We start from the raw sequence: 16,394 nt of genomic DNA, 5'->3' as shown, positions 1-16,394 counted from the left end.
AAGGACTTTCTATGCAGCACATTTATATTAGCAAAGGACGATATCTGTCTCTTCTACTTCCTGGTCTGACGCTGACTGCTACGTGATTGGTTGATATGCACCGAGTTGTGGTCAGACCAGGAAGTGGCCTAGACTCAGTCTGAAAGGGCGAAAAACTCAGTCATTGATGCACATTTTACAAAAGAGGTGAATAAATGTATCGTCTGTGGTGCGTAATTGTCCATTCAGAAGTCATTTCAGATTTTTGTGTGAAGGCAAATAAAAGCAATAACCCGTATATGTCAGCCAATGACGATGCATTTGTCGTATAACCACAAAGATATGGTTGGCTAACAACCTGCTATAAATGTGTGGTAGAAAGCGCCATCAAATACTTCAATTGATGTTCCATTTGCTCATTAAAAAGTTTCCAAAAATCCAATCACGACAGACAGTCGTGACGTAATCGTCCGGACTCATCCCACAAGTGAACACACTTGTTTCCTACACAGACTCCGTTGATGCAGTTGATGCTTCAAGAGTAGAATGAGATTCAAAGTCTACAAATACCGCTAAGTTTCTAAATTTTATTGACTGGCCTCAGCATGAACGACTTGACTGGTACTCCTGCACCAAAAAAAAAAAGAACTCAATAGTATTCAGAAATAGGAGACATCGGAAATACTGGGCAACAAACAACAATAGCTTGCTGCCCTTTGAATACCTCCTTCATACCTCCTTCTTCTCTCCTTGTACACTCACAAGATCTTGTTGTTACGAGAATAAAAAGAACAGCTAAAACCAATGGAGGAATTAGGAAGGGATGCCAATGCCACAAAGTACACAAACAAGTCAGTACGGACGATCCTGACAAACATGGTTACAGACGCCTCTAGAACAGTTTGTGCCCAGCATAGCAAGGATTGATGTCTGTTGCTAAATACATTTATAGTAGCTGAAAGAAATGTGTTTGATATGACACTGAGACCAACACGGCTACAACCAAACCCTGGTCTTAAGAAGCTCATTTGACACGAACACAGGTTCGAATTACCTACATAATAATATATCTTTGGTTTAAAAATGGACTTTACAGTAGAAGTACAGAAAGAGGAAAGGAAGAATGAGTTCTGTTTTTGTCTGCATCCAGAGAGAGCAGAGTCATAAAACCTATGAGATTAGAGAAACATCAGCAGCAGACACTCTCTGGAGCCGTTGGCCCCGGGGCCAGATCCAGGTTCTTTGATCCTGCAGCAGTCGGGCGAGGGCATTCACTTTGACTGCCATTGAAGTTTGAGCCACTATAAAATACCCTAAAATACCCGCAAAAGGTGGTGTCTCTTTTTTTAAGCTGAGTAAACACACATAACGGGAAAATGAAATATTTGTTGGGCGACTTGGGAACACTTGACTGTGGAGTCTCTTTAAAGAGACCCAATAGAAGCTTTATGCCAGTGGAGGGCGTGTGCTGGAATGTTAAATACTGTGGGAATGTTGTTTATTTTCACAAACACCAAAAAGTACAGCTGCACACATCCACACACACACACAAGACTCAGGTGTGATGTGATCACCGTGACCAGCCGCTGACTCGATCCGCCCCTCCAGACCTGAGCCAAGGTCAGCTGCGATGTTCACAGGACAACGTTACGTGCCGTGCGACGTGAACGCTCAGACATTCGCGAGTAGCTGAGCTTCCTGTTTTGTTCGTGGAGAAAAATGTGCCTATCTATTCCAAAACAGATGTCGGAGAAATCAAAAATCCCTGCTCCAACAATGACAGGTTTGTTTCCAGCTGAGCGGATCTGAAGCCAGGTCTAGACCGGAGTGAATCACATCAGACAGAAAAGGATGCGGCCGTTTGCACAGCGCCAGTTAAAGCGCTTAATAACTTCCCACCGCTTCTGAGTGATGGAAGCTGTGTGTCATCGCCCACAGATGGAAGCAGTCAGCATCCAGCCAAGGGAATGAATCACAGTGTCACTGGATACCTGGATAACAGCGAGCACAAAACCACTTGATGGTGCTGCAAGAATCCAGCCACTTTTAAATCAATTTCCCCGTCCAATGTTGGAATCACACTTGATAGTAAATGATGTTTTTCATGATGTGGTCAAGCTAAGTTTGCCTCAACATCTGTAAAGCATATACTAATTTGAAGGGAAAAGGTATCAAATAATTCCTAATTCACATCAGTGTAACAGCAGGTGTCATCCATCATTCACTCTGGAACATGACTCAATGACTCAAGAAAACATCAGTGGTTCATGAGCAGGGACCCTCTTCACTCCAAACAAAAGATCTCATGGAAGCAGGTCATGGAGGTTATGATTTCATCATCGACCACAGAACCCGTAGACCTGAGTACAAGGTAAGTACGTTCTCTACGTTCACGAATGTAACCAGGAAAGACAAGAAGTCTGGTGTGGTCTTGGATCATGTGTCAAAGTCAGGGACCGTGGGCCAAATCCACTAATGCAGGGTTTCCGCTACATGTCAAGGGTTGTGATCATCATGAAATCTCACATGATCATACATATTTAAACAAAGTGGAAGCAGCCAAACAAACTGATAACCGCGAAATGCATCATGTAGGTGGAAATGGTTTTTGGCCTGTTTTCAACACAAGAATCCCAAAGGAAACATGACTAAATTCAGTCGATTGCTGAACTCAAGTCGCACATTCCAGCTGGACATATGAAGAGACGGACCGCGTGAAGATGGCTCCAGACTGGAGCGAGCTTTACTAGTCACGTGTAAAAAAGAGTGTTTTCATTGTAACCAATTCAGTAAATGTCCCCTCTACTTCATTGTTTCCTCACTCGCTTCTTGATTGCCTGCATTGGTTACACTTGGTTGTTGAGTGGTTCCTTGTCAGTACTGGTATTCTAACCACAGACTTATTTACGATATTCTCATTCCTGAGATCCATTTTTCAGATACTTTGTAGGAAAACCTCTGTGGTTGCTTGACAAACAACAGTGGGAGATCGAAATAAACACTCATTCGCTCACTCATATGCCGCCATGTTTATACTGTTGTACGACAACAGTTGCTCCTTGAAAACACCGACAACAGGAAGTTTAACCCACCAACAACTTCAAAGAAGATTTTCAGACAAGAGGAAAGACTAGTCAGATGGAGAAGTATATGGTTCATATATATATATATATATATATATATATACTTAATAAGAGGAGAGAAGAAGCCTCGAATGATGCTGTGACCTTAACATTTCAGCCAACCATCCTTGACTGACTTGAAATGGCCTTTCCTGGTCCCATTTCTCACGGTGACCTCCTTGCTCAAGGCTGTGCTTTCCACAATCAACACTGCGAGGATGTTGTTCATGTTAGCCGCCAGGTGTCCAACACACTTCCTCAAAGGTCTATTTTCTTTCAAACAACTCAATATCAGTGTGTTTGGTTTCCATTTGAGACATGTGTCTTTCCATTCTATCCTCGGACCTGGAGCAGGAGGATTGGGAGATTGAAGGCATGATGTCATTAGAAGCTGGATTTCTATTCTTTCTGTTTTTATTACGCAGGGTAATGAAACCAACCTTCGATACAGTAACACTTTTGCTCATGACTGATGCTATACCTTCTTAAAAAGCAGATTGAAGAAAACATGATAACTGCGGAGAGATCATGTTCAAAACAGCTCACACAAGGGGTGTGTTTGTGATCAGCTGTAGTCACGTTAAATACAGTGAAATGTACAAAATATCGCAGTGGGATACGTCAATTCCTATTTTAAAAACAACACACTTGTCCATCATTGAATGTCGGTTCTCAAGTTGTCCAAAGCGTTGTGTGTCACTCGGTTCCCACGCCTGCTCATCCAAGTCCCCGTCCAGGGACGGACCTCAGGGGGAGTATTGGTCTGGAAATGACCGCCAACACTCAGAGTTTAATAATGGAAAGTAATAAAAACAAAATACAGCACAAGGTTTATGTGCCGACTTTAGAATGTGACAGCGCTCACGGATGTAAATAGTCATTAAGACTTGAGGTTTAAAAAGAAAAAAAGTAACAGTGAAACCAAACTTTCCTCAAATAGCTAAACAAAACGCAGCAGCCAAAAAGAACAAAGTGGAGATGTAAACAAGCAAAAGTATGTTCCAGAACAAACGGCATTAAATGTTACACTAACAATATACTGCTACATAAAAAAACGGTGACATATTCATGTACTACACTTTAGTCTATGTGTGAGATCCTATGGTCACTGCAGCACAGCAGCAAGCCTTTCAACAGCTTCCTACTTTTTATGATCGATGTGCAAGATAAATGTCCATCAACAAACAGTTCCCTAAAACAGCCAGTGCTGAAACAGAGCATCATTTGTCAAGTATCAGGAATAGGTTCATCCATTTTTCTATTCATTCCATTCCATAATGGCATACCACTGTGAAGGGAAGGGCAGCTGTCATCCGTAGGAGACTCAAAGCAGAGCTCAGTTTGTGAGGTGCTTCACTTTTATTCACGATTTTATGAGACAGATCCGACAGCCAACACTCACCTCCTTCAGTTAGGAAGCTTAAACCCAAGGCTCAGGGGCCAATTCGACTCACCCGTCATGGATATGAGGCCCGTAAAGCGCTTCAAATACATGTAGTTACTCAAAATTACATTCAAAGGGGCTTAAAAAGAAGGGAAGCTGAAGTTTACTTGTGTTCAGTGAAGGTGAGAATACATTCACTGTACAGAGACACAAACAGAGATGCTTCATGCTGAAAATGTGGGACTGATATCGCATTTTGTTTTGACAAAGTCTGGCCTGAACAAACATCTGACAAATGATAACGTGAGCGACTACAAACTGATAATGCCGATTCCTTCATGCCCAAACCTGTTGATGTCCAGCTCATTCAGGCTCCACTTTCTTCAAGCTAGTAAATGGGCCCTAAGGTAATGTGTACATATTTTGTCAACACATGTTTTTGATTTGTTTATTAAAAACGAAATACAGACATTAACTAGTGCCCTTCTACAAAACAGTTTTATTACATCTTTTAGATTTTAAAATTATTCTATCCAAAGCTAGTTATGTAGTGTACTCTATGTTGACTGGTGTGCAATTGTATTTATTTTTATTATTATTACTATTTTTTTTTCAAATGCCATATACCACCACTGAGTGATGAATGAGTGAACGTGAAAGTCTAAGTTACAGATCAATGTACCTTCTGATAAGCCATCTGGAGGTAGTTGTAGGGGATCCTCCGGTGGAAGTCTTGGAGCACATCCTCACTCACTCTGTGCAGGGACTGGACCCCCAGCTTGTCCTCGATGCAGGAGTTGAGACACTCAGCTCTCCGGAGCACCAGGTCAAAGAAGTGCAGGTCCGAGAAGCTTCCGCTGAACTGATGCTGGTCCTGGCAGCTGAGCCGGCACCGGACTCTGGTGGACCGGACCTCTTTGTAGGAGCCGAGGGCTCCCTCCATGTACCGGACCACACTCCCATAGTCGCCGCGGTAGAAAGCCTGGACGGCGGCGTCGTACAGCAGGTCGAAGGGCTCCAGAGAGGCGCGCGTCGGAGGGAGTGCGGCGGCGAGCAGCAGCAAGGACCAGAGCAGCAGCGGCGGCGGGAAGGTGGCGTCCATCGTCGGTTTGGCTTCACTTCAGTTTATCGTCCATGGAAGCGCACGTGGGATCACACGGAGGCAGGAGTGCTGCTTAAGTCGGGGACACATTTTGTTATGACCCCTCTCCAGATCCGCAGACTCCTCCCTCCTACCCGGGGCTGAGACCACCGGCAGCTCGACCCCCTGCAGCCGCGGCTCGGGGGTGGACCCTCGAGGGGCCTTGGACCAGTTCTAACAGGGTGATACCAACTTTAAAAAAATAATATATAATAATAATGCATCGTTATTACACTTTATTCTTCACATGTGTTGCTGGTGATTGTTTACTATTTAAATAACTTACATTACGAAAACAGAGTTTTTGCTTTAATAATCTATAATTTGTGAAGCAAATATATTGACAGTTGATACTGAGTATCGTAAGTATTTTCACCTTCACTATCAGCCATCGGTCCATTAAAATTCATTGTAATTTCGTTATTCGCCAGAGTTTCTAAATGTATGACTGGAGTAATACCAGACCCAAAAGAGATAGCGCTCCTCCTGGTTGCAAGACTTCCAAGGCGCGTCTGTGGGCTGACTTGACTTATTTGGAAATAGGCGTCTCTTGTGGTGATAAGGCGGCATGGCAACTCACTCTCGCAATATGGGTGCGTGTTTTTTATTCATATGTTCATTCTGACGATTGACATGCGGGCGATAGCTGGCTGTCAGGCGTTGTAATTACACTTAACTTAAAAAAAAAAAATGCATGGAAATTGGCAACATTAGACAACTGCTAGGTGAGACAAAACAAACCGCCACATTAAACACACGTGGACTTCACAAGAAGTTCACAAATATACACGCACACGCAGAATAAAAAAGAGAAAAAAACCCCACAACATTTTCTGACAAAATGCGCCAAACAAAACACATAGTCCAATATCCGAATCAGAAAAAACTTTATTAATCCCAAGGGAAATTGTGTTCGTAACATGCTCTGTACTCAACATATCACAATAGTGCAAAAAAAAAGCTAAACTAAAGAGCTTAAAAACCATGTGAACAATGTCCAAGAAAATGCTGTTCAAGAAGAATCCTTCATTGTATTTTGTTCAGAGATGAATTATATACATAATATCAGCTAATATGTATACATATATATATTATCTAAAAATAACAACAACAATAAAAACAAATTGTTGAAGATTGTCGGACTTTCTTTTTGTTTGGGAGACTGTGGAAAGCGCTGGAAGCGTTAGAATAGCAACAGCGCCGCTATGTGGTGGCTAGCCAATAACGCAGCACAAGTATCAACTTCAGAGTCGCCTGAAACCTTATGAGTTGGGCTCATCCACTCTTAAACGCAAAATGAAGAATTTAATTTAATTTTGTGGTATGTGTGAGGCAGAACGTGTTCCTGCGATTTTTGGCATTATTCGGGACGGTGCTATTTAGTTCCTATTGCGGTGGCAGCTATCTATGAAGTGGTATGCTGCTGTTAACAAACAATTTTTGTTTCATTGTGTAGGAGCCGAGTTTAATAGTAGATGTCACCCATGATTGTGCTTTATGTTTTGCAACAGCTATCTGTTTATGTTTATGTCTCACAGTGTTTTTGTAGATCGTTGTTTGTACTTTATTGACTGCGTGAAAATAAAAGGGAAACTTTGTGATCACGTATATATATATATATATATATATATATATATATATATATATATATATATATATATATATATATATATATATATATATATATATATATATATATATATATATATATAAACAAACCCAAAATGTGACTGTAAACAGAGCAACTGGGATCACAGAAAAAGACATTAAAGGCTATGGGTGAGTACATGAGCAAACGCAGTGTTAACCAAATAGAACAAATTCATTGTCTAAGGAAAGACTCAGCACTTAGAAGCCAAGCCAAGAACATGATACTGTATTTTCAGTGACAAAAAGACTTGAAAGTTGATCATCTCAGGCTCTTCACAGAGAACCTCAGCAGGGACAAGGTGGGATACAAAAAGGAAATTCTTATTTCTTATCGACCCTGTACAGTGGACAATCTGTCTGGCAAAAGAAAATACATTTTTAAAAAAAGAGGATTGAAGGAATTATAAGATGTTCCCCTCTCTGCGTCTTTTCGATCCCCAGATATAGTTGATATGAAAGTGTTGTTGAATGTAGAGTCAATACCAACAACAAAATGCAAATGCTGCAACTATACAGTTAATGTGACACACAGCGAAAGCAGTCAGACCCAGGCAAAGATTCAAGCCTCACCCAACACCTAAACAATTGCAGATGAGTGACACATTTCCCCTCAGCGCTGCCCTTCATTCCGCCAAAATCATCTCACCTCCGAGGTAATTGTGCATCATCTGGTGAGCTAATAAAAACACATTATTGCAGCCACCTCCACAATAAAGCCATTAGACTGGTTTATCTCCGACTCTCAGGAAGGAAACAAAAGGAGAGGTCCCGTATCTGGACTTTCTTGGCTGCAGATTTACCACATGAAAACAATGATACACTCCTGGATGTAACCCAATGCGGCAGAAGTGAAAGCACCACACGTTTCTCGTAACTAAGTCGCACTCCTCGGTGAGAAATGTGTCTTTGCCTCACAGTGTTTTAGGAGAAGACAGGCTGCTTACTTTACATGCTTTAAAACAGCGTGTCGGGAGAGGCTCCGCTCCGAGTCTTAGATGACTAGGCTAAGGCTTGAGGACACAGCTGCTAATAGCGTTGTTGAACTCCTCCAGTTCCAGTCTTCTCCTCAGACGGGTGGGGAATCACGTTGCCTCGGTGACCCAGGAAAACTTCGACAGGCTGCTTACACGCAGAAGATTCGTTCAATCCATCTGCTAAGTTGGAAACTACAAGAAACATATGGAGTTTCATTTGTAAATGTCTCATGTCCGTTACTCTGCTCATGTGAGATGAGTCATACTCGCTCACACGCAGAAAGGGAAGTGTTCTGAATAGGAATTGTGGATGCAGATAATGAATCCTATGAAAGTGAAAGCCCAAGTGGCTCACTCTGACTGAACAGTCGAGTTCAACAAGCGCAGCTCTCTGTTCGTCACACTAATGTGTACAGGTTTTCAATTGCACTTTTCTTTCCTTTGGAAACAATGGCTCAATAAAGCAGTGAGTCACACAGAGAATGCTTGTTTTGGCGTTACTTTCATTTAATTTCAACGAAACACAACGCCCCAATCTTGTTTTCCTTCTCATGGTGCTGCTGCGTCAACATATTCAGGAACACTGTATAAAAGAGGAGCAGTGTTGTGACTGCTGTGGAGCCTCGGTCTTTCTCTTCTTCGAAAACAAGATGCAGCATTTGAACACGTGCGCCATTATCGCAATCTTCTTTTTATCTAGAGGACTAATGGCAAGTCATTAGGACTTTCCTGTTTTCAGAACGTGACCTCTTTTCAACAAGTGTCACGCAAAATGTTTGTCGCGTCTTCATACATTCTAATTCTTGTTGTTCTCAACCAGGACACAGTTGTGAATTTCTTTCCACCAGGACTGTATGGAATCATCAGGTCGGGGACGTAGATGAGGATAAATGACACACTAAATATGTTTAAATGGAAATAACATTTTTTTTTTACATTAAACTTTGAATAGGTCCATTTTTCACACTACTCACACCCTAATCACTGACCGCAACTTCCTCTAGTTGCTTTCAAAACAAGTCGGCTGCTCTTGTTGAGAGGCAGGTCTAAAGTTAGTAGGAAGAAACGTAGCCCTTCATCTACAGCGGAAGTATATCAAAAGTAATTCAAATCTGGACCCACCGTATCCACCAGTGGTCATCCGCTACCAGTAGCTTGTCCTCCACCTCGTTTCTGCTTGGTGACAAAGCTTCCCTCTCTGCAGACGCCACTGTAAAGCTCTGAGTTCTGATTCTATAAACACAGCACAAGTCATTGCCAGAGCTCAGATCTATTAACTTCAGAGCTGCCTGAAACCCTCTGCGACCGTGTGGCGCCAACCAAGTCACAGCCCGCCCTTCACAGGTTAGTGCACTCAATGTGTCACACAGTTTTCACATTAAAACAAGTAGGTCAATCTGACGGTGACGGGTCTAAATATAGTGGAAAGTCAAAATGGCAGATAAGGCACATAGCCTTTTGATCGACTTTAAAACTCGGCGAAACACAAGAAAACAGAACAAGAAAAATAAATAAACAAAAAAAAATTGGAGGCTGCCACCACCTCTGGGTCATCACTGAGATGTGAATGTTCCTCTTCTCTTTCTTTTCACTTTTTCTTCTCAAAATGGACTGAAGCCCAGACGTGTCCCACACCCACTCACACATTGCAGTTTAACAGTTTGTCACAAGTGATCACAGTCGTACGTTGACTTTACTTGTGACTTTTGCCATTTCATGATAGAAAATGAAAGATAAATTTAACAATGTAGCGACACAAATGAAATGAATGAAATTTGAAAATTAAAAAATGAAAAATGAAATTTCCAATTAAAAAAAACAACAATTGCATCGAAAATATATCAATGTGGGATTTAAAACATTTTCTGACACTGAGACAGGGAGCAGAGTTAGAAGTGTCCGAAGAGTTGAGACCACTCAACTCAGAAGAGATAGACCAGCTCAATGGGGAAAGAAGAGACAGAGTTCCGTGGGGAATATCAAAGAGGTAGGTACCAGGTAAACAGAGAGGAGGAAGACACGGATGAGGAAGGTTCGTGGTTGGGGTTCATGACGACATGAACAGAACCAGATGATCGAGAGGTGGAAGAAGCTGACTTGCAGTAGTAACCTCTGATGGGAAGTTCTGGCCCTGAGTTTTTCTATGATGAAACTAAGAATGAAATGAAAAAAAATGAAAATGAAACTGAATTTACTCCTAAAAATCTGAACAAAACCAAGCATTTATTTGAAACCCACAACACAGAAGAGCATTTACAGACAAGTTAAAAGTAATAACAAAAGAGATGTTGCAGTGTGATGAAAAGGGGTGCAACCTTTCTTATCAAGAAACATATTGAATCAAAACGTTCCATCAAAAGCTTTGTTTTTTCTGAAATATGAGAGGTAAATGAGTTGAGATAACAATGATGGACCTGTTTGTGATGACTAAAGTAACACGTGGAACCTCAAATGTTCATGAGAAGGGTTCATGAATATACCATTCAGACATAGTTGGACCCGTTTGAAATCAGCTGGTTGGAGCTTATCGATCCAGATGACGACCGAGTGCATCTGCGACAGCTGAGGAACATCCCACCAGCCACTGTGAGCAGACCACCGGCCCAGCTGACGAAGACCGCCTTACCAAACTCATATCTGCACAACACAAATACATATCGTGAAGCCTGAGCGTGTGAACAAGACTGTAGAGCGGCACCGCACCTTAAAATATCCTGGGATTTGTGGAAGGACTGGACAATCTTGTTGACATACCAGGAGGTGATGATCACTGTCAGCAAGCCTTGGACAAAAGAAGAAACAATGAAGTGCAGGTGGGACAGAGTTACTTTCAACAAACTTTAACTAAAGAACAGTTTAACACTGAGGATACCATAGCCACATATGGGTGAGAGGGCGGGGACCACTACTCTCAAACACATTCAACAACATTCACAGACAGTTCAGAATGATCAACTGTTTGTGTTTTGGACTGTGGGAGGAAACCAGAGAGTCCAGGGGGGCCTACGTGAGCACCACACCACAGCCCTTCTGGTGGAAACTATGTTGCTAACCAGTACAGCACCGTGCCTCCAACAATATACATGAACTAAAAAGGCCAGTCTCAGTCACACCCACTCACTTTGGCAAACTCTTCACGGCACATAAAACAAGATTTAACTTGACAACAGTGTGTCCAAATTTGAGCGTGAAGGTCTGACCAGTGTGAGCGACCACTGAGATGGAACGCTCCTGAATGAGCAAGAGCTATGGTCCTGAGGGGTCAAGGAATGTGGCCGAGCTCTGTGATAAGGCTGAGTGAGCGCCTTATCAAAAAGAATTCTAGTTTGAAGCCACGTCAGAATAGCCTCCGCTGTGACGGAGTGCATGTACTGAACTCACCTGACACAATGAACATTATCCCTCCAATGGAAGCCACGGTTGACTTGGTCTTGACACGCTGCTCCATGAAGCGCGTGCACTTCATGCCCACGGTGGAGACGACGAGAGCCAGAGTGGAGATGAGGATGCTGAGCAGCATCACGGCACTGGTGACCTGGACCTCAGCTGTCGGCACAAGATGTGACACCAACTCTCCTCAACATGTGAGCCACACTCATTCTTCAAAATGACATTATATAATGCACTGTTTAGTGGTGGGTAACTTAGTTGCAGAACTAGACTATGACCATAATCGAGCGTACGCTTCAGGTCCAACAGATCCAGTATGATCCCAGAGACCATGAGTGTGGAGCAGGTGAGCCGTCTCTAAGGGTTTGGCCGAAATGGTGTGTCAAAATAATGAGCTTGAGGTATTTGGAAACGCAAATCTGCTAAAGCCAGAGGATACAGAGATGATACTCCAGTTGTGTTTCTCCAAGTTCATGCACCCATCTGTTGAGTCTTCAACGGAGTTAATCGGTGAACCTGTCGGCCATGATGGCCATTAATATCTGCAGTTCTCAGCAGCTTTGTTGTCTCCTCTGGAGGTCTCACTGGGGAAAGAGGTGCAGCACCTCCATGTCTGTGGTCGGTACCTCTCTTCACCTGAGGTGGAGAAGAGTCAGCAGCTTCTTCTTGACTGCTGGAGGAGATATGTACTGAGGAAAAGCTCAACTAACAACACAACAGAAGCAGGGCTTTTGGCCTGTAGGTGTCTTTCCCAGGGTCACTGCGACCAGCAAAGGTCTTCACCAGAGACTTGGAGTGGAGCCATTGCTTCTCCCTGATTGAGGAGCTGGCAGGTTCACCAGACATGTTCAGTTGATGCCCATTAGTCATCAATATTAGCTTACGTAATTAAAACGTATGCAAAAAATATGTTCTGAATGAACACAATTATATGAGGACATTAAAAGCATTTCAGAAAGAACAAACAAATAAAAAATGTTTGATTTTCTCATAGCTAAATAGATGTTTTGTTAAATTTAACATAATAATAATAGAAATAAAATTATTATCATTATTATTATTTAAAAAATAATAATATTCTAAAGTGAAGAGTGGGGTCAGAGTTTGAAAAGGAGTAGATACAGCAGTTGAATTAAAACCAAAGACCATGTCTGCTGCAATCCTTAAGTCCTTCACCATCACTCCTGGTGACCCCGGCTGACTTGAGTCTAATTTTAGGTGCTATTGTTGCTGGAAGGAATCTCAACAAGAAGCGTCTGGTGCGAGAGGATATGCTGGGAACTCACATGGCAGTTTGAGAAGCGACTCGTAGATCTCGCAGGTGGTCCTGTGGCTGCCGCTGCACTTCATCCACAAGCCCTGGTTCATGCGGTGGGCCCCCTGAGACTGTCGTTTCCATTCCACCATGAAGGTGGCGGCCCCGGTGGCAGCGAGGCCCGTCACGGCGAGGCAGAAGCCGAGCAGCTGGAGTCCTGAGCTGGCCATGAGGTCGCGATCTGATAAGAGCGGTGGGAGAGTCCTAGTTCCTGGAGCAGGAACGATGAAGAGCTCAACATGTGGTGTGGCGGAGTGCTGCAGTTCCAATCTGCTCTGGCTTTTTTAAAAGGGCCCGAGGTCACGTGTGCCAGTCCCTGGTGATGGGAAATGACTTACCCTGGGCTACAGGAGAAACACGCCAGGGGAGGAAGCTGCTTCATTGTAGGCAGGTTGAATACGGGAAAGGTTGACAAAGCAACATCCACAGAAGAGTAAAGAAATGATTCACCACTTCTGTGTTACAGGGTTTTGGAATAAAGAGGAAAGACTGCAAATATGAACGTTCAAACTTTAGATTTTCTTTCGGCTTGTTCGTGTGTTTACATCATGGCAGAATGACTGCCACTGACTTAAGGCTCTGGAGGTTCTAGTGGAGGGATTGCTATCACACCAATCCACCGTTGATGCAACTGCAAAATCTTATGTTTGTTGCAAAGATGTTAACTCCAGTCAGGCTTTATGACCATCTGCTATTCAGGACTAACACTAAGAGCCAGATATATTATGAAGTCAATATTTAGTCACAATGGAAAGGTACTGAGCTATTCCAGACTCCGTCTACATTTGGGTCACATGAGGCTTTATTTATTTCAGTGATTCAATCCGACGTTATATTTTAATACTTTGCATCCAAAGGTCTTAAGATGTGACGTGTAACGTCACTGTAACTGAAAATGAGAAGAGAAACAAACAGTGACTCGCTAAAACATCAAGCAGAAGCAGCCATTAACCTAAATAGCTGAAGTTTAACACACTCAGTGACGCCTACTTCCGCTGTGATTCGTGGCAGCCTGTTTGTATTTGTCTTTTTAGACATTGTCTTCATTCTACCCAGACAATTAACACATGATTTGACCATATTTGGTGCATGTGATGCCAGTTTGTAAACATTCTAAATTTGTCCAGTAGATTGGATCTGTGTCCACCCTTTCCTGTGACGAACACAGGGAGGAATAGGTGAAATCACGGAGTGTAGGATTTGAGTTGGGAATGCTGTTAGGGAAAATGTTAAAATTGATCACAAATAAATAAATAAATAATATTTTTTTAATCGAACAAATGATGATGATGATATCTCTCTCTCTCTCTCTCTCTCTCTCTCTCTCTCTCTCTCTCTCTCTATATATATATATATATATATATATACAATTACAGTCCATTAAGAGAGAATAATCAAAACGTCTTTCATGTTTTAGACAAATGATGCCCATTCAATTGTGTGTCCAGGATACAATTACAGTACATTAATACAAAATAATAAAAATGTGTTGGAAATGTTTTAGACTAGTAAATCTAATTATAATTCTAATAATAACCCAGTATGTTTAGCAAATTAACGGTCAGTATTACTGCATATTTTCAAAACCTATTTCACACATAGATTAGATAAAGGGCATTTGATCTAATCTATATATAAAATAGGTTTTGAAAAGTGAATTACTTACGCCATCCACTAGGTGGGGCTGCACATTCGACTATAAGAGCGTCTTTTTTTGAGGCTTATGCAGGAATGGAAACCAGTAAAAACATTTTATCAACCACCAGGAACGAGGGAGTCTGATTATTACCCACAGCCTTAGACATTTGTCCGACATTTTTCTGTGGCCTCCTCCTCCAGTAAGTGGGTCAGAAGATTTCCTGAGTGGCGGTTAATAACCCAGGAAATTGCGCTTGTGAAATGAGGCTGATGTTTTGAGGCGCCTCACGTGCGCCCATGTGTTCTTGTTCCTAGATGTTAGTGAGGTATGTATTGATAAAAGATTGATTTTAATATGTATTGCAAATTCAAATATTTTACATTTTTAGATAAGTATATCAAAATGATTATGTTTTGTTTTTTTTTTTTAACATTTCAGTACTTGTAGTGCAGTTCTGGCCCTCACATGTTTCTGGAGTGGGAACTAGGGCTGTGTATTGGCAGGAATCTGGCATACGTATCCCAATATGGGCATGTTGGTACGATATCGTATTTGTAAACAAGCTACTGTTTTAATGAAAAAAATAAAAAAAAAACAGTACAGAGAGCTAAAGATACTCACCTCAAAGTTGTCTGTAGCATTCAGTCGTTGTACATTAACTGTGCAACACTGAGCCCACATTTTATAGCAAGATCACATGGTCAAATACAAGGAGTTGAAGGGAGAAAAGTGGCTAGAAACTTTAATGCAACATATCCAAGTATTTGTCTTTTCAATCGGCATGTACCATGCTTTACATATTGTTACATTATGGAGGTATTTCAGAGTAGTCCTTTAGGCTAAGAGCATAGAGTAAGCTGCAACACACCTGCATCTCACATATCAAGTCTGCATGCCTGATATCATCACCATGAAACTCTCACAACATTCTTTCACCAGTGAGTCAGAAACCAGTCCCATCAAACAAATCTGTTCCGTTTAATTAAATCAAACAAATACATTTTACTCTATTGTTTCATGCACACGTGAGTCCGTGACTGTGAATGTCGGACACGACACTGAAGTTCATCCAATCCCATGAAGGAGGGCTGCATTCCTTCAGTCTTTTTAAATGTCGCTGCGGTGATGAATCTGTGGAGCCTCTGCTCCAGGGAGTGTTGATATCCTTCATATTGCTGTGTCGGCAAGAGCTAGAGTCAAGCGCTTTCCCACAAAGCACAAAGCCTGTTGTAAATGTCCGAGCGCAGCATTTGCTCTCGAAACAAAACACTTCACAATGGCCACTCTCAGTCACAGATGTCAGTATAGAAGACACTGAATGAATGAGCAAAATGGAGAAAGGTGTTAAGTAAAGGTTTACAAAACCACTGTTTAGAAGCATTTAAACAGCCAGAACCTTATTTGATCACATCTAATAAAACACAAGGATTGGTGCAGATTGATGTCTATTTTATTAAAATTCCACAGTGACATGAAAGCAACGATTCTTGTGTGTCTTAATCAGTTTACTCTTATGTCACAGTTATTGTAAAGAAGTCAAGTCAACAAAGGAGCCTCCTGTCAGCTGCATAAAGAAAAGGGTGTGTATTACTGTCAGAGGTCAATTACTGAAACATTTCATAATTACAGATTAAAATTCCTATTCTGACTGTCTCTATCACACAATGGTCAATCTTATTCACTGGAGAGGTGAGTGAGGTTAGAATGTGAATAAAATGTACAAGTTTAACTGAGCTGCGACCTTTTATCCTGACTACAACATGAATATTTATTTACGTATTTATTAGCCAGTGGGGCGGT

The 16,394-nt window shown here is 41.9% G+C and overlaps 2 protein-coding genes across 3 annotated transcripts in view; both read right to left on the bottom strand.

Annotated features, from left to right (window-relative positions):
• Nucleotides 1–5,706, bottom strand: part of p3h2 (prolyl 3-hydroxylase 2) — a 44,544-nt gene extending 38,838 nt beyond the window's left edge. The window contains exon 1 of one of the 2 annotated variants that reach the window (XR_008414513.1): nt 5,168–5,706. Coding sequence is in view for 1 of the 2 variants with exons in the window: in XM_053864696.1 (XP_053720671.1) it covers nt 5,168–5,587 (420 nt within the window). In the remaining variant the exon portion in view is untranslated. The remainder of the gene's footprint in view (nt 1–5,167) is intronic. The other variant, XM_053864696.1, reaches the window with a different exon arrangement.
• Nucleotides 5,707–9,205: 3,499 nt separating this feature from the next.
• LOC128758638 (claudin-1-like) lies at nt 9,206–13,208 on the bottom strand. Its single transcript, XM_053864807.1, has 4 exons — nt 12,927–13,208; nt 11,632–11,796; nt 10,954–11,032; nt 9,206–10,887 (listed from the first exon to the last, which is right to left on the bottom strand). Exons 1-4 carry the CDS (start codon nt 13,123–13,125, stop codon nt 10,734–10,736), a joined length of 597 nt encoding a protein of 198 aa, XP_053720782.1. The 5' UTR covers nt 13,126–13,208; the 3' UTR covers nt 9,206–10,733.
• Between the last annotated feature and the right edge of the window lie 3,186 nt (nt 13,209–16,394).

This window comes from Synchiropus splendidus, chromosome 1 (genome assembly GCF_027744825.2).
Source record: "Synchiropus splendidus isolate RoL2022-P1 chromosome 1, RoL_Sspl_1.0, whole genome shotgun sequence".
Taxonomy (NCBI): domain Eukaryota; kingdom Metazoa; phylum Chordata; class Actinopteri; order Syngnathiformes; family Callionymidae; genus Synchiropus; species Synchiropus splendidus.
Note: the sequence above shows the minus strand (reverse complement) of the source record. Positions and strands in the feature narration are given on the sequence as shown.